The sequence below is a fragment of the Chrysemys picta genome, chromosome 20 (genome assembly GCF_011386835.1).
Source record: "Chrysemys picta bellii isolate R12L10 chromosome 20, ASM1138683v2, whole genome shotgun sequence".
Lineage (NCBI taxonomy): Eukaryota > Metazoa > Chordata > Testudines > Emydidae > Chrysemys > Chrysemys picta.
The window spans coordinates 2,190,667-2,214,541 of NC_088810.1; the positions used below are offsets into that span (position 1 = coordinate 2,190,667).

A 23,875-nucleotide genomic window follows, 5' to 3' on the forward strand; every position below is an offset into this window, starting at 1 on the left:
TATTAACTAGGCACCAAGTCCTTATGAAACCCAGGAATCCAGATTTCCAAGGCCCCCCCAACCCTACTCTCCTCTGTCCCACTTTCCACTCTATAGAACCCAGGAATCCTGGCTCCCACCCCCACTTCTCTCACCACTGGATCCCGCTTCTCATAGAATCATAGAAGTGGAAGGGACCTTGGGGTCATCTAGTCCAGTCCCCTGCACTCAAGGCAGGACTAAGTATTATCTAGACCATCCCTGACAGGTGTTTGTCCAACCTGCTTTTAAAAATCCCCAATGATGGAGATTCCACAACCTCCCTAGGGAATTTATTCCAGTGCTTAACCACCCTGACAGTTAGGAAGTTTTTCCTAATGTCCAACCTAAACTGCCCTTGCTGCAATTTAAGCCCATTGCTTCTTGTCCTGTCCTCAGAGGCTAATGAGAACAATTTTTCTCCCTCCTCCTTCTAACAACCTTTTACGTACTTGAAAACTGTTATCATGTCCCCACTCAGTCTTCTCTTCTCCAGACTAAACAACCCACTTTTTATAATCTTCCCTTATAGGTCATGTTTTCTAGACCTTTAATCATTTTTATTACTCTTCTCTGGACTTTCTCGAAATTGTCCAGATCTTTCCTGCAATGTAACAGCCCAAGGATAGGAGCAGGACCCAACAGTCCTGCCCTTAATCTACATGGCACCAGGAACAGAATCCAGGAATCCTGCCGCCCTGTCCCTTGTGACCCGCTGCCCCACGTTGCCACCCCAAGCCTTCCAAGGGGAGCTGGTTTCATTCATTCCTCTAATTCGATTTCCTGGCGGGAAGGGAGGAGAGTTTGTCATTGTACCCAAAGAGTGGGTGGGGCCAGCGATGGGAATAGAAATTTACGGCTTGTCAACACTGCCACTTTCTCACTTGGGGGTGTGAAACCCTCCCCCCCCCGAGCGCTGCAAGTTTCCCCTCGTGGAGGTGGGGTTTCTATAGCGCTGGGAGAGCTCTCTCCAAGCGCTGCGCCGCGACGACACAAGCCACGTTAAAGCACGGGCAGCGTGTGAACGTTGCTAGTGAAGACGTGCCCTTATAGACTCTACCCGATGAAGCAGCAAATCCGTACACGTTTCTGTATTGCAGCACAGCAGGTACATGAGCCCTTCTACCAAAACCAGGGAGAGAGACAGACACAGCCCCGGTGTGACAGGAAACAGCCAGAGATGGGTGCAGAATTAGCCACCGACTTCACCCCAGAGACTCTTTACTCAATGGAGCAGTTGGTAAGTGATACCCTCTGCTCTGTTGGTGCTTTGACCACTAGACATCACTCCTTTTCTGAAGCCAAGGATAGAACCTGGGAATCTGAGCTCCAAGCCCCCCAGCTCTAACCACTCCATTTTTGGAGCCAGGAATAGAAGCACGGAGTCCAGGGTGCGAGCCCTCCCATCCACTCTAAGCACTAGACCCAATTCTCCTTCTGAAGCCAAGAAAATAACCTGAGTGTCCTGTCTCCCAGGCACCCTACTTTAACCCACAAGACCCCACTCCCCTCCTGGAACTGGGGAGAGAACCCAGGAGTCCTGGCTCCCAGCCCCACTCCTCCACCCTAATCATGTTACTGGATGTTCTATATTGAGGACTGTTTGCAATGGCAAGCTATCGCTTTAAGAGTGGGTGACTTGGGGGCTGGGGTTTCCTGGTCCTGCTGGCAGTCTTGGGGGCTCTCCAGGGAAGTGTGGAACCACTGGCAGTCTGCAAAGAACCAGCCTAGAACAAGGTGGGGTGATTTGTCTCTCACTGCCGTAGGGAGCAGCCCGTGAGAGCGAGTGAAACAATTTTGGAAATGGGAGGAAATATTTACAGTTTAAATCACTAGAACCGAGTCCTGACTGGACATTGTTTCAGAGTTGGCCAGCGACCAAGGATATTCCTGAAAGGGGATTTTCCCCACGAGTTTGTCTGAAAGGCAGCAGATCTGAATTTCACTAACATGAGCTCAAGACAATATAAAAGGCATTTCTACATCATGATTCCCAGTTGGGGTCAATGCGCTGTTGCTCCAATGGTGTCAATGGGGCCAGATCCGCAGCTGGGGTCAGTTACATTCAAGAGAAAGTGAGGGGGCAAGGGAGGGATGAATCTAGACCCCCATGTTCTCTCTCCTTCTCCAGGGACCTGTCTGCAGTGTGAGGTTTGCGCTGGAGCAGGAAACAGGTGCACGGGCAGTATACAGACCTGCGCCGCTGAGCAAGACTCTTGTTGCATGTTTCTTACTGACAGCATACAGGGTAGGTGAGATGGACCCTAACCAACCTGGGTCAGGGAGCAGGCTGGGGAACCAGGACTCCTGGGTTCTGTTCTACACCTTCCTCTGGGACGGGACTGGGGTGGCTGGGTTCAAACAGGCAATGGCTGGGAGCCAGGACTCCTGGGTTCTATGCCAGACCCTATGGGATACCTCCCAATGGGGCTTAGACTCAGCATTGCATGGCTGAGTCATGTCCCCTCTCCATGCCTCAGTTTCCCCATGGGTAGAGGAAGGCTAATGGCACAGGGCTGTTGTTCTGAAGAGGACAGTGATGAGGTGGGAGTGGAAGGGGAACAAATCTCAGACTTCTCCTCCTGTGCAGAGGGAGATCATTCTCACGGACTGTACAATATCAAGCGAGTGTAAATGCAGTCCCATCTCTATGAATTTTGGGTACAGAATGACAAGGATGAGCTTCACCTGCTGCCAGGGGGATGCCTGCACGCTGCCCCCCCTACTTCAGATACATTTCCCTATTTCCACCTCTCCTCCCCCATCCCCCTCGCCTCCTGCTGCCTGGAACCTACCCTACGGAAACTTCCTGAGACTGGTCCTCCCGCCCTGCAGGGGGCGCCCCATGGAATAACACTGAGCCCCTGGCTGGGTGGAGTTTAGTGGGCGGGGCCCTAGGCTGCCCCAGGGTGTGAACCCAGCTGACCGCACCCAGGGCGGGGTCCAGGGCTCCCTGCTGCAAACCTCTCCCCTGCCCCTGCTGCCCCCGGTGTCCCCAGAGCTACAGCTCCCCCTGCAGGGGGCACCCAGGGCTGAGCTGTGCAGCCCCCAGCTGCTCTCCCTGCCCCGACGCTGCCTGGGGCTCGTCTCCCGAGCTGACTGCGTTTGCTCCGCTTCTTCCCAGTGCCCCCGGCTGACACCAAACCCAATGGCCAGCGCTGCCCAGCCTGCGATGCGTTGAATGCTGGTCAGTGCAATGAGCAAACCATAGTATGTACTGGAGCTGATACCCGATGTATTGATATTGCTGGGACTTCAATGATTGGTAACTTCTGTTCATTTATTCTGGGGTTATTTTTCCTTTGATTTCCCTCTCCCGCATAAGGCAGAAGCGAGACGCTGGGTGGGGGCTGCTAGGTAAAGTTTTCGGCTGCAGATCAGGACACCTTGGTTCTGTTCTCAGCGCTGGCCTCCAGTGGGACCTTAGGCCAGTGTCTTCCCCTCCCTGTGCCTCTGGTTCTTCTCCATCCATTGCCTGACAATAGTTCAGTCTGTAAACTCCTTGTGGTAGGGCCTGGCTTAGTCCTGGGAACCCATGTTGTGCCAGGCACTGGACAGATCCCTGACCAAGATTTGGGTCCCTTCTTGTGCTGGGTGCTGCACAGACCTTTGACTGAGATCAGGGTCCCGTCTTGTGCTGGGTGCTGCACAGACCTTTGACTGAGATCGAGGTCCCCTCTTCTGCCAGATGCTGAAGGGCTCCCAGTGAGATACAGTCCCTGCCCCCAAAGAGCCTGCAATCTAAGCAGGCAAATGAAGGCTCATTCTCCCCATTTTAAAGGTGGGGAAACTGAGGCATGGAGCAGTGCTGTGACTTGCCCAAGGTGACACAGGAAGGCTATGGAAGAGCTGGGATCTGAACTTAGTTTTGCGGCGTCTCATCATGGTGCCTTAATTCACTACAAAGCCGCCCTGCTTAGAGATCCCACTACTGCCACCAGCACTGAGCTGCTGCTTTGTAGATGAGCCATGGGGCTAATACAGGCCTGATCCCATCCAGGTGCTGTTAGTGGGCTCTAGATCAGGGCTGCAAGTGACTTGTTTACAGTCACACAATGAGTCTGCGTCAGAGCAGAGGAGGAGCAGGAGGCCATCCAGGCCCAGACAGGCTGGGAGGGGGGGAAGCAGAGCAGATGGGGAGATGGAGGCTGTGGGGGAGTTTGGTGGGACCCTGAAGAGGGGGAGGCTGTTGTGTCTTAGTCCAGCTGGAGGAGTGAAGCTGTTCCCCTGACAATCACCAGCTTTCCCCCAAACACGCAAATGGAAGTCTAATGCCAATGGCCATGAAGGGGTGCGTTTCCGAGTCCGTGTGCACCCACTTCGAAGTGGGTTTAAGGACCATCGGAGGGATCGGTTTAAATCTAGTCCTGGCCAACTGCACAGCAGCCTCCGGTGCGGCAGGCGTGCCTCCAGCAGCCACGACCCCCGGTGCAAGAGACGCGGCTCCAGCAAGCACAACCTCCCACGCTGCAGGCGTGGCACCAGGAGCAGCCGGGCTCCTCCTCCCGGCCCTCGCTGGGGTCCTCCTGCTGACACTTCTCTCCTGATTCCCCACCCGGTGCAACGGCGCCGCCGCACTGAAATACACCCCTGCAGCCTGCGTTAGCCCCTCTCCCCTTCCCCCTGCAGGGGTTCTCGGCTCCTGTGAATTTTTGTTCTCCAGCTGCCTCGTGCAGAAGCTGGGCCCTGGCCATCAGTTGCCAGGGAGGGGGTGGCTGAATGGGGGTGAAGGGATACATAGGAATGGGGAGGGGGTTTAGGGACACGTGTGGCCATTGGCAGATGTGCCTGACTGAAAGGGAGAGGCCAGGAGTCAGCCAGGGTCTGCATGAGGCAGGTTCCCCAACTCCCTAACAATCCCTGCCCGCCCCCCCTGAAAAAACCTGTTCCATATTTCTCCCGGCCGCACCTAACAACCCTTCATGTTCACTCCCAAGCTCCTTCCCTCTCCCTCAGCTCCTCCATTACCCCGGACTCCCCACAGCCTTTGCACTGCTTCTGAGGGGTGCAGGAAATACGGTTCTGTATTGTAGTTTAAATGAATGATCACTCAGACTGCTGTATTAATATGCCTAGTAAGAAATCTATTTGTCAAAGAACATTTCCCGAATCTTTTTCGTTGTCTGTACTTTTTCAGACTTACTTGTTGACACGTATTTTGAAATAAATTACCAAAATCATTGAAACTGGTGGGATTATACTGTGTTCTTTTGACAGATAACATATGCGGAATTTTAAAGAAGTTTACTATATTGTGCGCAGAACTTTTAATGTTTTGGTGCAGAATTCCCCCAGGAGTAAATCATTTAAATCAGAGGTTCCCAAACTTATTTGGCCTACCGCCCCCTTTTCAGAAAAAAAATTACTCAGCGCCCCCCTGGAAATCTACCTTCTTTAAGCGAACAAACAGAAAGATGCAGTGACAAATTTGCGTTTTTTTATGTATCTATATTTCTACCTATGTCCTACAATATAGTAAAGAAAGATGTGTTATTAGAATATCGCCCATGACATCAGGTATACAGTGGTTTTTGCATAAGATGGCAAAAGACACCCAAACTAAAATACTAATGAAACTAATAAACTGGGTTTTGTTCTTTGCTCAGCATTAGATATATGTATTTGATATTAAATTGTCAAATATCAAACTAAATTTATCAAGAAATAATTAATTTAAAAAATAATCAATATGCAATTAAAAATCAGTTAATAGTTTTAATTTAGTTTGCCCTTATTTAAATAATTGTTCCTTATTAACACACACCTTATTTACCAATTAACACAGATGATTCGATAGATATAAATGTTAATAGTTAACAGTTTTTTTAAGATTTCATTCCCGTTTTCGTTAATATTGTAATAAAAAATATGACAAATAGATTGACTGTACACTTCAAATAGTACTGTACCGACACAAGCCTGCTACGATTTTATTATTAGTAAGCACTAGAGACACAGAAACGTACGGTAGATATGTAAGAAAATGTATAAAAATACTCACGTGTAAATTGCTGTTTTATTGAAACAACAATAATACAATTTGCTTTGTATGTGATCCGTAATCCGTAAAGATCGAAGGTATTGAATATGAATAAAAAATTTGAAATACTTATTGCACTATTGTTAACTGCTTTTTACACAATTAAGAAACAATCTAAATTAGATTTCATACATGTCGCCTATTTATAGTATCGTATTGTAAACAAGTCATTACACGCACATATTCCTGCCGATGCATGCTGGACTTCCCGACAATGCGCGACACGCTCGCCTGCCAACACTTGCTTGTTAAGAGCTGTTGGCGGACTTGACACCTGATCGGTTATAATTTGTGAATTTATTTGGAAAATAAAGTAATCAGTACAACTTTAACTCTATGTTACACAACAGATGAAACATGTACGAACGGTTTTTCAAAATTTTCTTATATTCTTTCTTTATGCTTCCACCGCCCCCTTATTTTTATTCAACGCCCCCCAATTGCACCCGAGGCTACTACTGCCCCCCTGAATCGTTCCAGAGCCCCCCAGGGGGCGGTATTGCCCACTTTGGGAACCTCTGATTTAAATGGTCATTAACAGAAATGACATTCACCGCCTAGTGGTGCATTGAAAAACTACAGACAAAATGATTTTATACAGTTTATATGGACAGTAATTCAAAAAAAGTCCCTCTTAATTTTTCACAGCTCCCCCAAAATGTCTAGGGGACAGAAATCGTCTATAGATGGAGAACTCCCACCCCTGGACACACACAAGAAATTGTACTCACCGGTGTTCCCGATGCTGGCAGCACTGGGGTAGCTGGCTGGATTAATAGCTGCATTTCTCTGATGAATGCATCTGTTCTGGAATTGTAATGTTCTTGCTCGGTTGGTTGAAGAACTCAAGACGGGGCAAAGTGCAGTTTGTCCAGGCCCTGAGAATGGCTTTCCGGCGTTTCAGCCTCGGATCCGGATTGTTCTGCTGGGCACAGAGTCATTCAGGGCAGAAAACACCCTCTGCACTGAAGCATTACGGCCAGGCGGGCAGAGGCTACATTCTGCGTGTGACACTGAGGATTGCCTGAGATGTTTGATTGCTTCATCCCATTGGCCACGTACTGTGATCGCTGTAGTGGTGTCATTCCAGCCACACAGTTTCCCACCATCACAAACTCCTTTAACCGAGGGACTCCATCCGACAGCGCCTCCTCGCCAATGGTCACATTCGGGCATTTCCCCTGCAGTAACTCGACTGCTGCGTCCGTCTCAGATCTGAATGGAGCTGGCTTTAGAAGCAGACGCTTCAAATCGCTCCACGCAGCTGTGTGCTTTCCCCAGGCACGGAGGTGTTTTAGGGCTGTAGCGAAGCAAGTTCTTGATACATTGAGATAGCGCCAACGTGACTCTCCTGGGGACGGTGTTTGTCCAGGGACACAGGACCTCGCCTGGGGACTGGCCCCGGAGAACGGGGGTGTATCGTCACCCTACTGCACAGTGGGGGATTTAGAGTTAGTGGGGCCCGGTGCTCAGCTTCAAATTCCTCGGGGGGGAACATTCTCTCTTATCTCCCCCCCACCCCGTTTTTCACGCTTTTTCTGCATTCTCATCCTGGGGCTCAGGGTGTGGGGTGCAGGGTCTGGGAGGGAGTTACGTTGCAGGAACAGGATGGGGATGGGGGGGTTGGGGTGCAGGAGGAGCATCCAGGCTGGGGGGGTGGGGCCAAGGGGTTCAGGGTGTGGGAGGGGGCTCCAGGCTCAGGCAAGGAATTGGGGTGTGGGAGGGGGTGAGGGCTCCGGCTGGGGGCTCTGGGGTGGGGCTGGGAATGAGGGGATTGGGGTGCAGGAGGGGGCTCTGCATTGGGGGGGCTCAGGGCTAAGGCAGGGGGTTGGGGCTCGGGGTGGTGGCAGCGTGCGGAGCCCCAGGCCCCCCCACCTAGGGGCCAGACCTGCTTTCTGCTTCCCGGGTGCAGTGCAGAGCAAGGACAGGCAGGGACTAGCCTGCCTTAGCCCCGCTGCGCTGCTGACCGGACTTTTAACGGCCCGGTAGGTGGTGCTGACCAGAGCCGCCAGGGTCCCTTTTTGACCAGATGTTCCAGTCGAAAATCATACTCAGGGCAGCCTGTGGCCTGGGCTGGCTGGTGAGCCGGCACTCAGGGCAGCTGGGGTGGGGTCCTCCAGCTGCGGTGGGGGGCTCAGGGCTTTGGAGAGGGTGGGGACAGAAGGGGCAGGGCAGGGGCAGGACCTTAGGAGGAACGGGTGGGGCTGAGTGATAACATCCCCGAATGAGGGGTTCACGCGCGGCCCATGGTGGGAAATGTAAATCCCCGGCTGTGTGGGCTGCTCCGTGGCCGGGAGGGGGAGGGGGGAACTGTCTGCGTGGCTCTGTCCGCCCCCACCCTGAGCAGAGCGGGTATAACGAGATCCCCACATGCCCCCTCCGGCTGGGCGGTTGAGAGCCTGGGTGCCCATTAGCCCCCCCGCCAGCCCCCGCAGCCAGCAGCAGCGCTCGCAGCCCTGGCACCAGCGGGCACTCAAAGCCCTTCCTGTGGGGAAATAGCTCCTCGGTTCCCGCGGGTGGGATGGGAGCCGGGGGAGGGCAGGTCCTGGGCAGCCTTGGCCCAGAGAAGGGACCTGGTGAGAGCTGAACTCCAGGAGTCTCCCCCACAAAGCCGGGCAGTTTTATTTCCAGTGTCACCGTCGGTGCTGCCCTGAGACGTTTCAGTCGCTCCTGATGGAAACCAGAGGGTGTTATTGTCTGTACCTCGGTGTCTCCATCAGCAAATACAAATGTTTGCTTTCTGAAGTTATTCTAGGGACCCTGGGACTTTTTCACAGTTCCTGGAAGGCTCTTAATCGTACCAGGTTGTTACAGCCTGGGAACAGGTCTCTTTCCCAACTTCTTTAATATCTGAGTGTGCCCTAGATATGACATTGTTTAGAGGGCAAAATTTCTTGATAACATTTAAGACGTCTCGTGTCAGATTGTATTTTCCTTAAGGCACGTTGAGAATCACCCAGCTGGGTCACTGCAGATCCATACTCCGGATTCCTATAGGACATTATAAAACTGAACAGCTTCCAGAGGCTAAAACCGGCTTTTAGATCAGTCCTTCGTAAATACAAGTTCAATTTATCAATTTGTTGTTTTGAATCTTTACACCTTGAGTTCCTTGAACAGGAGGGTGTTTCATTTGTGCTGGGGAATTATCAGATCCATTGTATAAATAGATTACAATGTTTAAGACTTTATTTCTAGTTACTGAGTAACTTCATAAGAAAAGAAAACACATCGCCACCGGAAAAAGGCGATAACATTGTTATCTACTGGAAATACACTTTCCAATGTTGTAGAGCGGATGGAAAACCCGTGTTGGCCAATCTATTGTAATCATTTCTTTCCAATTATCACTTTTAAAGCTTTTTGTTTTCCTTTTTTTTAAACTAGTGCCAGAACAAACTTCTCTAATTCATTAGTTATTCCATGTTTTAGAAGAATGTTTGCGGGAAAACTCAACTGCTTTACTTCATAACTTTTTCATGAGAATTGAGATATAATAATTAAAAGTGCGTATATTTGCTTGCTTATAATTTTCCAAAAGGTAATATACATGAAAATAACCAAGTATTTGGGTGTTTGAGGGGGATTGGTGTGACGACGTAAGGATAATGATATTGAGCAAATATTCTACATGAATGTTATTTACCAGTTAAAGTTATTAGTTCTTGTATGAAGGCTCCAAAACTGATAAAGGAAAGTAAATGCAAAGTAATGCCTATTGGAAAATATGATCCCAGCTATACATACGAAATGATGGGGTCTAAATTAGCTGTTACCACTCAAGATCGCTCTTGGAGTCAGTGTGGACAGTTCTCTGAAAACCTCCACTCAATGGGCAGCGGCCGTCAAAAAAGTGAACAGAATGTTGGGAATCATCAAGAAAGGGATAAATAATAAGAGAGAAAATATCATATTGCCTCTGTATAAATCCATGGTACGCCCACACCTCGAATACTGTGTGCAGATCTGGTCACCCCATCTGAAAAAAAGATCTATTGGAATTGGAAAATGTACAGAGAAGAGCAACAAAAATGAGGAGAGGGATGGAACAGCTTCTGTATGAGGAGAGATTAAAGAGACTGGGACTGTTCAGCTTGGAAAAGAGACGACTGAGAGGGGATATGATAGAGGTCTCTAAAATGTTGAAGGGTGCGGTGATAGTGAATAAGGAAGTGTTATTTACTCCTTCTCATAACACAAGAACTAGGGGTCACCAAATGAAATGAATAGGCAGCAGGTTTAACACAAATAAAAGGAAGTATTTTTCACACAATGGACGGTCAACCTGTGGAACTCCTTGCCAGCGGATGTTGTGAAGGCCAAGACTATAATAGGGTTAAAAAAAGAACTAGATAAGTTCATGGAGGATAGGTCCATCAGTGGCTATTAGCCAGGATGGGCAGGGATGGTGTCCCTAGCCTCTGTTTGCTGGAGCTGGGAATGGGTGATGGGATGGATCACTTGATGATTCCCTGTTCTGTTCATTCCCTCTGGGGCACCTGGCATTGGCCACTGTCGGAAGACAGGATACTGGGCTTGATGGATCATTGGTCTAACCCAGTATGGCCATTCTTATGTTCTCCTATAGGGGGCGCCGACTCTCATCTGACCCCAGGGTGGGGGGACCAGCTGGCACAGAGGGGCAGGGAATGGGACATGAGGCCATCATACAATGATGGGGTCTAAATTAGCTGTTACCCCTCAAGAAAGAGATCTTGCAGTCATTGTGGACAGTTCTCTGAAAACCTCCACTCAATGGGCAGTGGCCGTCAAAAAAGCGAACAGAATGTTGGGAATCATCAAGAAAGGGATAGATAATAAGACAGAAAATATCATATTGCCTCTATATAAATCCATGGTACGCCCACACCTCGAATACTGTGTGCAGATGTGGTCGCATCAAAAAAGATATATTGGAGTTGGAAAAGGTTCAGAGAAGGGCAACAAAAATGATTAGGGGTCTGGAACGGCTTCCATATGAGGAGAGATTAAAGAGGCTAGGACTTTTCAGCTTGGAAAAGAGACGACTAAGCGGGGTTATGACAGAGGTCTATAAAATCATGAGTGGTGTGGAGAAAGTAAATAAGGAAGTGTCATTTACTCCTTCTCATAACACAAGAACAAGGGGCCACCAAATGAAATTAATAGGTCGCAGGTTTAAAACAAACACAGGAAAGTATTTCTTCACACAACGCACTGTCAACCTCTGGAACTCCTTGCCAGGAGGTGTTGTGAAGGCCAATACTATAACTGGGTTCAAAAGGGAGCTAGATAAATTCATGGAGGACAGGTCCATCAATGGCTATTAGCCAGAACGGGCAGGGATGGTGTCCCTAGCTCTTCTTCATGCCCAGCTCCCTCTCTTCCACTCTGTGTTTAAACGGGGCTGAACGTGAGTGTCAATGGAACAAAGGAGGGAAAAGAACAAAAACACCCTCAGAGCTTTAGCCCTCCCCATGCCCAGCACTGCAAGGTACCAAGAACTCTGCAAAGGTTATTACGATTACGAGATCTGGTGGAGGCTGGCAATATCGTTATAATGTTTACAATGAAAAGGAGAGACGGGTCCTGTGATTTAACAAAGGACATGGAGTGATTGCTGGGGCTGGGAAGAGAAGCCAGGAGTCCTGGGTTGAAGCCCCGATCTAACCCAGTGGCTCTCAACCTTTCCAGACGACTGTACCCCTGTCCGGAGTCTGATTTCTCTTGGGTACCCTCACTTAAAAAACAACTTGCTTACAAAAGCAGAAGTAAAAAACCGAAAGTCACAGCACATTTTGACTGAAAAATTGCTGACTTTTCTCTAATCCAGTTATTCTCAACCAAGGATCTGTGTACCCCTGGGGGTATGTGGAGGTCTTCCAGGGGGTCCATCAGCTCATCTAGACATTTGCCTAGTTTTACAATAGGCCACATAAAAAGCATTAGCGAAATCAGTACGAACTAACATTTCATAAGAGACTGACTTGTTCATACTTCTCTCTAGACTATCCAATGAAATGCATGTGCAGTATTTATATTTATACGGTAAAAATGAGAAAGTCAGCAATTTGTCAGTAATAGTGCGGCTGTGACGCTTTGGTATTTTTATGGCTGATTGTGTGAGCAAGTCGTTTTTAAGTGAGGGGAAACTTGGGGGTACGCAAAACAAATCAGAGTCCTGCAAGGGGAACAGTCGTCTGGAAAGATTGAGAGTCAAACCCACAAAACCCTGCTCCCTGCTGAGAACAGGACCCCAGAGTCCTTGCTCCTAGCCCCCTGCTCTAACCCACTAGCCCCCACTCCCTCCCCAGAGCTGGGGAGAGAACCCAGGAGTCCTGACAACCTGACAATCCCCTCCCTTCTCTATGGAACCCAGGAGTCCTGACCTGCAGGCCCCCTTCCACCTGCATTAACCCACTAGACCCCATGTCCTTATGAAACCCAGATTTCCAAGGCCCAGGAAACCCTACTCAACTGTGCCCCACTTTCCACTCTATAGAACCCAGGCGTCCTGGCTCCCACCCCCACTTCCCTAACCACTGGAGCCCGCTTCCCCAAGGACAGGAGTAGGATGCAGGAGTCCTGCCCTTAATCTAGATGTCATCAGGAACAGAACCCAGGAGTCCTGCAGGCATGTGATTGGCTACCCCTCGTCGTCACCCCAAGCCTTCCAAGGGGAGTTGCTTTCACTCATTCCCCTAATTTGATTTCCCAGCAGGAAGGGAGGAGAATTTGTCAATGTGCACAGACGTCCAACGTGCAGGGCTGGCGAAGGGACCAGGAACGTACAGACTCTAAAGCGTGCAGATCCGTTAAAGTTTCTATATTGCATCACTGCAGGTACCTGAGCCCTTCTATAAAAAGAGAAAGAGAGCCAGGGACAGCCCTGGTGTTAGAGGAAACAGGGAGAGACGGGCACAGCTTTTCCACTCTGCAGAATTAGCCACTGACTTCACCCAGGCAAAGTTTACTCTAAGGAGCATTTGGTAAGTGATACCCTCTGATCTGCTTGTGCTCTAACCACAAGACCCTACTCCCCTTCTGCAGCCAGGGATAGACTCGGGGAGTCCTGGCTCCCAGTTACCCTGCTTTAACCCACTAGACCCTACTCTCCTCCTGGAACTGCCGGCAGAACCCAGGAGTCCTGGCTCCCTGTCCCTCCTGCTCTATCCACTAGACCCCACTCTCCTCCCAGAGCTAAGGATAGAACCCAGGAGTCCTGGCTCCCAGCCCTACTCCTCCACCATATAACTGTTAATGGATGTTTTATATTGAGGACTGTTTGCAATGGCACGCTATCACTTTAAGGGGGGAGGGAGGGGGTCTTCCTGGTCCTGCTGGCAGTCTTGGGGGCTCTGCAGGGAAGTGTGGGACCAGAGGCAGCCTGCAGAGAACCAGCCTAGAACAAGGTGGGCTGAGTTGTCTCTTACTGCCATGGGGAGCTGCCTGCTTTGTTTCCCACTGTTTAGGGAGCAGCCTGCTTTGTCTCTCTTGTTTGTGTTCTTGTGGGTGATTGTTCTGGATGCCCAGAGACAGGTCACCTTATGCTGCAACCTTCCAGCAGGAGCATTTCAGGTTTCTCTCTGACTTATCTGTGTGGGTGCCATGAACGTACCAGCCACCAAGGGGTCAGATGTGGGGCTACTTCAGAACTGTGGCAAACGGCTCAGTGGTTCCACACCCCTGTCGACTGGATCATGCATGTGCAATCTCTCTTCTGATCTCAGTTCAGCCCATCTGTGATCAATCCCCCAGCCAGAGAATTGGCTGCATCTGAGACCCCAGCGCCGATCTACTGCTTCCCCATCACCATGGAGGCTTCTCTTGCCATCTGCATCCTCGCTGCTCTCCTGGCTACGGGTGAGTGGAGTCTATTCCTACAGGGGCTGATTTCCTAACTTCTCCAACGTACCAACCGCTCAGAGCCGCCTGCCAGGTAAAACTGTTACTGAACGTAACCGAAAAGCAGCCACTGAATAACGGGGGCTCAGCTAGGAGTGTCAGAGTGCCAACGTCCGAGGAAGAGAGGGCTGGAAATGGGAGGAAAGATTTATTCTTTAGATCACTAGAACCGTGTCCTGACTGGGCATGTTTCAGAGCTGGCCAGAGGCCAAGGATATTCCTGAAGGGGGATTTTCCCCACGAGTTTGTCTGAAAGGCAGATCTGAACTTCACTAACATGAGCTCAAGACAATATGAAAGGCATTTCTGCACGATCCCCAGCTGGGGTTAAAGGACTGTAGCTCATTGGTGTCAATGGGGTCAGATCCCCAATAAAATTCAAGAGAAAGTGAGGGTGCAAGGAAGGGACAAATCTAGACCCTCATGTTCTCTCTTCTTCTCCAGGGTCCTGTCTGCAGTGTGAGGTTTGCGATGGACCAGGGAACAACTGCACGGGCAGCATGCAGGCCTGCGCCGCTGGGGAAGACTCTTGTGCCTTCGTTCTTACCGAAGTCATAGTGGGTAGGTGAGATGGACCCTAACAACCTGGGTCAGGGAGCAGGCTAGGGAGCCAGGACTCCTGGGTTCTGTTCTACACCTTCCCCTGGGATGGGATGGGAGTGGGGTGGCTGGGTTCAAACAGGCAATGGCTGGGAGCCCGGACTCCTGGGTTCTATGCCAGACCCTGTGGGCTACCTCCCAATGGGGCTTAAACTCAGCATTGCAAGCAGCGGTTCTCAAATGAAAGGCCCAGGCAGTCACAGGGTTTGCAGCTTGGCCAGTTCAAACACTGTCCTGGCGACAGGTTGACGTGCCGTCAGTAAAGGCAGACACCCGGACCGTGTGAAGAAGAAGAGGTGCTAGGAAGAATACCACCAACGGGACATGGCTGCGATGAACTGAACAGAACGAGTTCGCTGTAAGAAAGCGTCTCAGACATTTTTGGTAGCAAAGCCATTGTAAATATCAGGGAGTCTGGACCGGGTCAGCCCTTCCTTGCCAATGACAGCGGTGGAGGAGGGGCTGCCCTAAGACCCCAGTAGCTGGGCGCTCAGCTAGGCCATGGGGGAGTCAAGTTCAAATCCCACTCGGCCCGAATCAGGCTGGGGACTTCAGCCCAGGTCTCTACCCTCCTACGGTCGTGTCTGGCCCTGTGGCCTCAGGGTGGGTCTCTCGGTCTCCCCTGTTGAAGCCGCCCCACATTGTATGAAATAGTTAAACATTCCCTGGAACCTGATTCCCCCACATCCAATTGTCTCTTGGGTATATGGGACGCAACCCCCTGTCCCCCCCCCCACACACCCTCCCTGGCTGGGCTTTGTGCAGGGCCGGATCTGGTGGGCGTGCTCCGAGGGCGTCCCCTGGATCAGGCCCTGCAGGTGATATCAGCAGGGAAACGTTTAGTTTGTGAATCCCGCTGTGGGGTGGCTAAGGGGTGAGCGGGACACCGGGTGTCAGGATTTTGGTGGCCCTGCATGTACCCCCTGGTAGAAACTTTGGTAACTAAAGGACTTTATGGAGCGGAGATCCAGGGCCCCCAGGGTTAGGCAGCAGCGGAGTGGGGAGCTGGAGGATCTAAGCACTGGATTTAGGTGCTGGAATAACTTTGTCTAGCCCTGCGGGACCTTGGGTAAGTTGCTTCCCCTCCCTGTGCCTCATTTCCCCAGGGTAGAGAAAGGCTAATGGCACAGGGCCGTCGTTGTGAAGAGGGTGTCATTGGGGTGGGAGTGGAAGGGAATAAATCTCTGTCTTTTCCTCCTGTGCAGTGGGAATTAAGACCCAAAGCATTCTCAAGGGCTGCGTGACATCCAGCCAATGTAAAGCCGGTCTCATCTCTATGAATTTTGGGAATGAAGTGACATCAAGGTCGAGTATCACCTGCTGCGTGGGAGACGCCTGCAGAACAGTCAATGTTACACGTAAATCTCCCCATCTCCGCCTCTTATCCTCCATCCCCCTGCACCTCCTGATGCCCAGAACCTACCCCACGTTAACTTCCTGAAACTGATCCTCCCGCCCTGCAGGGGGCGCCCCATTAAGTAGTACTGAGCCCCTGGGAATACTCGTCCCTCCCTGCAGGGGGCGTCCCATGGAATAACACTCCCTGCTGCAAACCTCTCCCCTGCCCCTGCTGCCCCCAGTGTCCCCGGAGCTACAGCTCCCCCTGCAGGGGGCACCCAGGGCTGAGCTGTGCAGCCCCCAGCTGCTCTCCCTGCCCCGACGCCTCCTGGGGCTCGTCCCCCGAGCTGACTGCGTTTGCTCCACTTCTTCCCAGTGCCCCCGGCTGACACCAAACCCAACGGCCGGCGCTGCCTTGGCTGCCTCGCTCTGACCACTGAACACTGCCTTGAAGAGACCATAGAGTGTACGGGAGTCGAGACCCAATGTATTGATGCCATTGGGATTGTAACAATTGGTAACTTCTCTTCATTTATTCTCGGATTATTTTTCCTTCACTGTTTTCCCCCCGTGGGGCAGAAGCGAGACGCTGGGTGGGGGCTGCTAGGTAAAGTTATCAGCTGCAGATCAGGACACCTGGGTTCTGTTCCCAGTGCTGGCCCCCGGTGTGACCTTGGGCCAGTGTCTCCCCCTCCCTGTTCCTCTGGTGCTCCTCCCATCCATTGTCTGTTGTTTAGTCTCTAAGCTAGGGACTGATTTAGTCCTGGGAGCCCCCATCACACTGGGCACTGCACAGACCCACAACGAAGTTAAGGGTCCCATCCTGTGCTGGGCACTAAAAACTCATAGGGAGATATAGTCTGTGCCCCAAAGAGCCTGCAATCTCTGTAGGCATAGCGGGGATCATTCTCTCCATTTAAGAGATGGGACACTGAGCAGTGCCGTGACTCGCCCAAGGTCACACAGGAAGGCTGTGGTAGGGCTGGGAACTGACACTAGTTTTGTGCAGTCCCATTATGTTGCCTTAACTCACTACAAAACCACCTGTTTTAGAGATCCCACAGCTACCACCAGCACTGAGTTGCTGCTTTGTAGATGAACTGTTGGTCTAATACAGGCCTCATCCAATCCAGGTATTGTCGGTGGGCTCTAGATTGGGGCTGCAAGTGACTTGGTCAAGGACACACAGTGAGTCTGCGTCAGAGGGGATGGCCATCCAGGGCCAGACAGGCTGGGGGGGATCAGAGCAAATGGGTAGATGGAGGCTGAGGGGGAGGGGAGTTTGGATGGGGCGCTGAGGAGGGGGATTCTGTTGTGTCCTGCTCCAGCTAGAGGAATGGAGCTGCTCCCCTGACAATCACCTGCGTCCCCTCCCCTCTCCCACGCAGTTGGAAGCCCAACGCAGATGGTCATGAAGGGCTGCGTTTCCGAGTCCATGTGCCTCCACCTAAACGTGGGTTTGTCAGCCGTCGCAGGGATCAGTTCGAATCTAACCACAAACAAATGCACAGTGGCCTCCGGCACGGTGGGTGTGGCTCCGGGACCAGCCGGGCTCCTCCTCCCGGCCCTCGCTGGGCTCCTCCTGTTGAAGCTTCTCTCCTGATTCTCCACCCAGTGCAACAGGCAACACTGCACTCAAATCCAGCCTGCAGCCTGCGTTAGGCCCTCTCCCCTGCAGGGGTTCTCGGCTCCCGCACGAACTCACATCCCCTTGATGTTGTTGCACTGAATAAAACAAACCTGAGACCAAACTCTTTGGATTTATTTATTTAAATGGGGAAAAATGTGATTCTCTTGGGTGGTGCCATCAAGAAGCCTGTTAAGAATTTAAGACCAGCCACAGTTAGTCCAGTGTCATGTCCCCGACAGTGGCACAACCAGAACTTCAGGGGCAGTGCACAGAACACAGTAATTTAAGACAGACCCACTCCTGACTTCTCCTCCCGGCTTCTGGCAGTCAGAGGTTTAGGGACACCCAGAGCATGGGGCTGTCCCCCTGACCATCTTGGCTAATAACCATTGATGGCCCTATCCTCCAGGAATTTATCTAGTTCTTTTTTGAACCCCCTTATATTTTTGCCCATCACCAAATCCCCTGGCAATGAGTTCCGCAGGTTCATTGTGTATTGTGGGAAAAAGCACGGCCTCTTCTTTGTATGAAACCTGCTGCCTGTTCATTTCATTGGGTGACCCCTGGTTCTGGTGCTGTGAGACAGGGGAAATAGCAGTTGGCTAGTCAGTTTCTCCACCCCATGGCATAATTTTCTAGCCCTCTGTTGCATCCCCACTGAGTCGTCTCTTTGCCAAGCTGAACGGCCCCAATATTTTTAATCTCGCCTCCTATGGAAGCCGTTCGGTGCCCTGAGATCAGGCTCAGAAAGACCCCAGTGGGGAATTAGGCAGCACCGTGTCCCGGGCACCAGGCTGGGGGCTCTGGAACCGCTTGGAATAAAGTTCAGACAGGCCCCTCCTGCAGTGACCCCCTCGGGCCAGACTCTCACCAGGGCCAGCCTCTGACCTCGGCCCGCTCAGCCCCCTGTTCACACCACGAGCTCCCCGCAGGGAGTGCCCCTGAATGGGATACTGGGGAAGCCGTACCCGCCCCCCAAAAGTGGCCATGTACCCCAACTTCGCAGTCAGCAGTGACCCTCAGCCAGCATGTGACACAAACGGGTTATTAGTTGTCGGGAATACAGTGCAGAACAGAGCTTGTTAGCACAGTAAACAGGAAGGTTCAGCAAAGTCCATCTCAGGGGGACCCAGAGCCCCCCCCCCCACGATTCCCAAACCAGGAGACCACTCAGCTTCCAGCAGCCCACCCTCAGTAACACCCAGGTACCCCTCCTCCATGCTGGGTCACCCGGCCTCCACCTTCCTCTGTTCCCAGCTCCTCTGGCTGGCACTTGCCGAGGATGGGCCCCGGCCATCTGTTGCCAGGATACAGAGTCTGGGCCCAGGCAGCTAGAGAACATGGCAGTCACACCTGCCCTCTAGGGAACTCTGCACAATCACACACCCTTGTCCCACCACCTAGATACTGGTGCAACGCGCAGGGTAAACTGAGGCACACACAGGCTTCAGACAAACCATTAAGAAAATTCCCACTTTGGCACGCCCAGGCTGGGAGCGACACAGGAGAACGTCAGTTCAGCCTCCAGCGGGGGTGCAAACGCTTTGGGACCTGTCAAAGGAGCCATGGTACGTAACACGTGCTGGAGCCAGGGATCAGTAGCGGAGCCGTGGGGATGTCCTGTGGGATTCTGGGGCCTGGCGATAAGAAGGGGACATTCCCAGAGAGCCTGTATCATGGTCAGACGCATAGGATGCTCTGGGGTGCTGCAACACGTCCGTCTCGCCTTAGCCCCACTCCCCGAGTCCCCCTGCTCCGTTTCAGTCTGTCCTTTAGCAGGGCCGCAGTTAATCAGAGCCCTTTGTGCAGGGCTGTCCTTACCCGTGCGCAAACTACGCAGCTGTGTAGGGCACCAGGAAATTGCTCCAGCAGCCAGCCCGATCCCCCAGCTGAGCCACCCAGGAAAGCTGCCCCCGCCCCTGCTCCGCCTCTTCCCCATAGCCCCTGCCCCTGTTCCACCCCAACCCCAACCCTTTCCACCCCTGGTCTGCCCCGCCCCTGCTCCGCCTCTTCCCCATAGCCCCTGCCCCTTCTTTGCCCCAGCACCGCCTCTTTCCACCCCTGATCTGCCCCCACCCCTGCTCCGCCTCTTCCCCATAGCCCCTGCCCCTTCTTTGCCCCAGCCCCACCTCTTTCCACCCCTGATCTGCTCCCACCCCTGCTCCGCCTCTTCCCCATAGCCCCTGCCTCTTCTTTGCCCCAGCCCTGACTCTTTCCACCCCTGATCTGCCCCCACCCCTGCTCTGCCTCTTCCCCATGGCCCCTGCCCCTGCTTCTGCTCCACCCCAACCCCAACCTTTTCCACCCCTGGTCTGCCCCGCCCCTGCTCCGCCTCTTCCCCATAGCCCCTGCCCCTTCTTTGCCCCAGCCCCACCTCTTTCCACCCCTGATCTGCCCCACCCCTGCTCTGCCTCTTCCCCATGGACCCTGCCCCTACTCCGCCCCCACCCCACCTCTTCCTGCCCCTGCTCCGCCCTAGCCCCGCCCCCACTCCACCCCTTCCCCTGAGCTGTGTCCCGGTGAGTACTGGGGGGCAGTTCCCCCCCAACCCCCAAGTCCCAAGACTGGGAGCCAGGGGAGCAGAGTGGAGTGGGCTGGGTCTGGGTCACTCCACTTCCCGCCACCCTGTGAGTGCGGGGTCGGGCCCGCCCTGCAATCACCAGGCGGCAGGAAGTGGAACGACCTGGCTCGTGCTGGGAGGCAGTTTCCCTCCTACCCCCCAAGCCTGCTCCTGCCCCCGCCCCCGCAGAGGCCTGGGGACAGCCCCCCCCCCCCCCCCCCCGCGGAGGCCTGGGGCCAGGGACAGCCCCTCTCTCCCACAGGGGGTTGCACAGGGCACTAAAATGTCTAGGGACGGCCCTGCTTTTGTGTGCTGTCCATCCATCTCGGTTTGGGTCTTCGAACCCGCCTCTGAGCCTCCACTGCGAAGTTTAACACCCTGGTTCTTAGATATTCTTCGGATTTCCCCCAGCCTGGACTCCCTTCGCTGTTCATGGGTGCCACCTTCCCGCTTCCCGCATTCGTTCCAGACACGGCCCTTCCTTGGCACTACAAGCATCCAGCTTAACGTTCTGATTTCCACTCTGGTCAGGATCTGCTCCCGTCTCTTCCTCAGTCCCCAGCGTCCGTGTTACCCGGGGTTCTTTCAACCCAACGCTCTTGGTAACTTTTACTCTGTGCGAGGTGATGTCAGGAAATAAATCAGGGGAGACACGGCCGTCTGACCGATAGATGTCTGGCACAAACAGGACAACACAAGAGTGCTTTCACTTAAAGCTAAACTTTACTAGTCTCAAGCACTTACACACGTCCGCAACAGGTTAATAAAACACCCCCATCCCTCAATAATTACCAAAGCTGAGTTTGGCTCTCGAGTGACACAGCGGCAGGCTTCCGGTGGCCAAATCTTCCATCTGCCGATGGGGACTGCAAGATGTTTCCAGAGGGAGAGTCCAAAAAGCGTCCAACTATCTCAAGCTTTTCCCCCTTCTTTATACATCAGTAATAGAATGACATGTCCCTTCAAGAAAACTTGTTAAGCAAGCGGTTCCAATGGTCAAGCAAGAGGCCCCTTCTGATTATTGATTAACCAGGGGTGGGGTTTTTCCAGAGTTTGCAGCCTTGAGTCCCCAAAAGACATTCCTGAGGGTACATCCTGCTCTTTTCAAATGCCTGGATCAGCAACTTCAACACAATTCTTCTCAGGAAGGACGCGGGGTCAAGCTGCCCTTTCTGTGGCACCCAAAACTCTCCCTCCCCTCCTGCCTTGGTCAAGCTGAGGCTGCTTTAACAATAAGCCATAGTGGTTTCAGGCTCTTTACTGGTTTGCCAAAATCTCCCCGTACATCCGGAGCCATAGAAAAAGGCCGGCTAATTACCGGCTTTAATTTTTACTTTCAGTTTGCTGGACATTGGCCTAGCGCAAACCCGCACATCTGTTTGAGCCAGCGTGTGTCTTCAGCCCTCTCTAATGGCTGCACTGTGGCAGAGGTTTCTGAGTCTGGGGCTGCACCGCTGCTCTCGCCCGAGACCCGGTAGCGCAGGTTGGGCTGACGGACCCAGCGGTTGCAGGTTTGATTCCACCCAGGAATAACATGCCCAGGAGGGCTGCTCCATCGAACAAGACAGCAGCACCTGTCTGATAAAGCACCTGCCCCTCAGCCTCTGCTGGAGGGGAGAGAGTTCAAATATCTGATTGTTATTGTTGGGACTAGGATTCCCCCCCAGTGCTAAGTGCTGTGCATTGTGATTGCTATTTATTAGGTGTATTACGGTAGCACTCAGACACCGCAGTCATGGCCCATGACGCCACTGTGCTAGGTGCGGTACATCATTCGTGCTATTTATCAAGTGTCTCCATCCTGTCACGGTGACCTTTGACCCAGTCATCTCATCCTCCTCAGGGCCCTCCCTGTCCAGAATAGCTAATGGGAACCTGGGATCTCTCCCGACCAGGAGATAAAAAGGAGCGTGACCCGTCGACGAATGGGTGTGATCGTTGTTGACCAAGCCCAGCTCAGGGAGATGTTCCTACCAGGCCCGCAGCTTTTCAGGTGGGAGCGTCCGGAGAGGCCACGTGTGGTCCGGTGAAACCTCTCGCACTGAGCGTTTCCTGGCGGGTGACAGGGTGTTGTTTGGCTTTTGGCTATGCCGGACAGTTTGCACGATTCAGGTATTGCCTCTGACTGAAAATTCCTCCCACACAATGGCGTCGGCCTGCAAAAAGCTGAATCATTCATACATGTGACTTGCCCAGGTGGCTACAGACTCCATCTTGTTACTGTGATTTTGCACAGGAGAACAAAGGGGTTTCTGCCCACAAAAGAGAGAATATAAAAGGCCCTGGAAGCCTCTCCAATTTTGTCTTAACTGTCTCAGAAGATAGCCTCTCCACCCCCAAAGAGATGCCTGAAAGAAACTGGAACAAAAGAGAGTAACTATCGGGGAAGTGGGTGATTGCTGGACCCAGACTAGGAAGGAGTCTAGTCTGTGAAAGAAGCTTACTGGAACATCTTTGAGGGTGAGATTTACCTGCATTTAGTTTCCTACTGGACTTGCGTAGTTTTGTTTTATTTTGCTTGGTAATTTATTTTGTTCTATCTACTATTACTTGGAACCACTTAAATCCTACTTTTTATTTTAATAAAATCACTTTTACTTTTGCCCAGAGAAAGTAATTCATTCTTGGGGGGTGGGGGGCAAACAGCTGTGCAGATCTCTCTATCAGTATTATAGAGGGTGAACAATTTATGAGTTTACCCTGTATAAGCTTTATACAGAGTAAAACTGATTTATTTGGGGTTTGGATCCCATTGGGAACTGGGTATCTGGGTGCTGGAGACAGGAACACTTCTTAAGCTGTTTTCAGTTAAGCCTGCAGCTTGTGGGGGACATGGTTCAGACCTGGGTCTGGGTTTGTAGCAGGCTAGCATGTCTGGCTCAACAAGACAGGGTACTGAAGTCCCAAGCTGCCAGGTAAAATGGGCTCAGAGCTAGTCTCAGCACATCAGGTGGCAGTCCCAAGGGGATGTCTGTGACCCAATCCGTCACAGATATACCCCTACATAAGAGTTAATAGATACCGGAGCTGCTGTATCCTTAATCAAAACAGCCCCAAAAGCAGGAAAAAGATTAAAACAAGTAGCTTTGAAATCCTTTCAAGGGAAACCTAGTCTTGTGTGGGAATGGACGTAAGTCCCTTTTTCAGTACCAGGGCAGACTCCTGACATGGTTGATGAAATTATTCTGGGATCCACCTGGTTGTTCAAAAACCATGTGGTGATTGATATGCCCAGAGGTAGTCTTTGGAGGTTAAAAATTCCCCCTTCACATTCAGGAAAATGTGGGCAGGATGTTATGTTAACAAAAGGGGAGAGAGACCAGTAGCCGCACTTACAGCCCAACTTGCTGGAAAGCGGTGCTTGAAATTCCCCTCAGGATGGACTCAAAAGAAAACAGATTGCGGTAAAATTAATGCTTGTGTTAAGACTGCTGGGGAATTTGTGCCTCCCCAAAAACAATACTCCTACCCGAGAGAGGCAGAGGCCCAACTGGTGCAAACCATCCAGGAATTAGAGCAACAAGGGGTCATTCGAAAAACAAATTTATCCTGTGTGGCCCGTGCTGAAGGCAGACAGCCAATCCTGGCGTCTCACAATTAATTACAGAAGAATCAATAAAGGCACCATCCCTACGGCTCCTATTGTGGCCGATGTGACACAGGTCGTACAAAGAGTGCAGGCCACATCTAAACATTTCTCAGTTACTGATGTGGCCAAGTGTTTCTTTGCCATCCCCGTGCATCCGGACTCCCAAGGTCGGTTTGCCTTTACAATAAAGGAGCAACAACGGCCCTTTTGTCGGTT

General features: G+C 51.9%; 1 protein-coding gene across 1 annotated transcript; it reads left to right on the forward strand.

The window, feature by feature from the left end:
- The first annotated feature begins 13,757 nt into the window (after positions 1-13,757).
- LOC103307157 (phospholipase A2 inhibitor gamma subunit B-like) lies at positions 13,758-17,619 on the forward strand. Its single transcript, XM_024113953.3, has 5 exons — positions 13,758-13,900; positions 14,387-14,503; positions 15,748-15,900; positions 16,257-16,397; positions 17,269-17,619. Exons 1-5 carry the CDS (start codon positions 13,852-13,854, stop codon positions 17,481-17,483), a joined length of 675 nt encoding a protein of 224 aa, XP_023969721.2. The 5' UTR covers positions 13,758-13,851; the 3' UTR covers positions 17,484-17,619.
- The last annotated feature ends 6,256 nt before the right edge of the window (positions 17,620-23,875 follow it).

Coding starts and splice junctions, on each gene's coding strand:
- LOC103307157 (XM_024113953.3), top strand. CDS start 13,852: ATGGAGGCTTCTCTTGCCATCTGCATCCTCGCTGCTCTCCTGGCTACG. Junction 14,504..15,747: donor TCTTACCGAAGTCATAGTGG/GTAGGTGAGATG, acceptor CCTCCTGTGCAG/TGGGAATTAAGACCCAAAGC. Junction 15,901..16,256: donor CAGAACAGTCAATGTTACAC/GTAAATCTCCCC, acceptor ACTTCTTCCCAG/TGCCCCCGGCTGACACCAAA.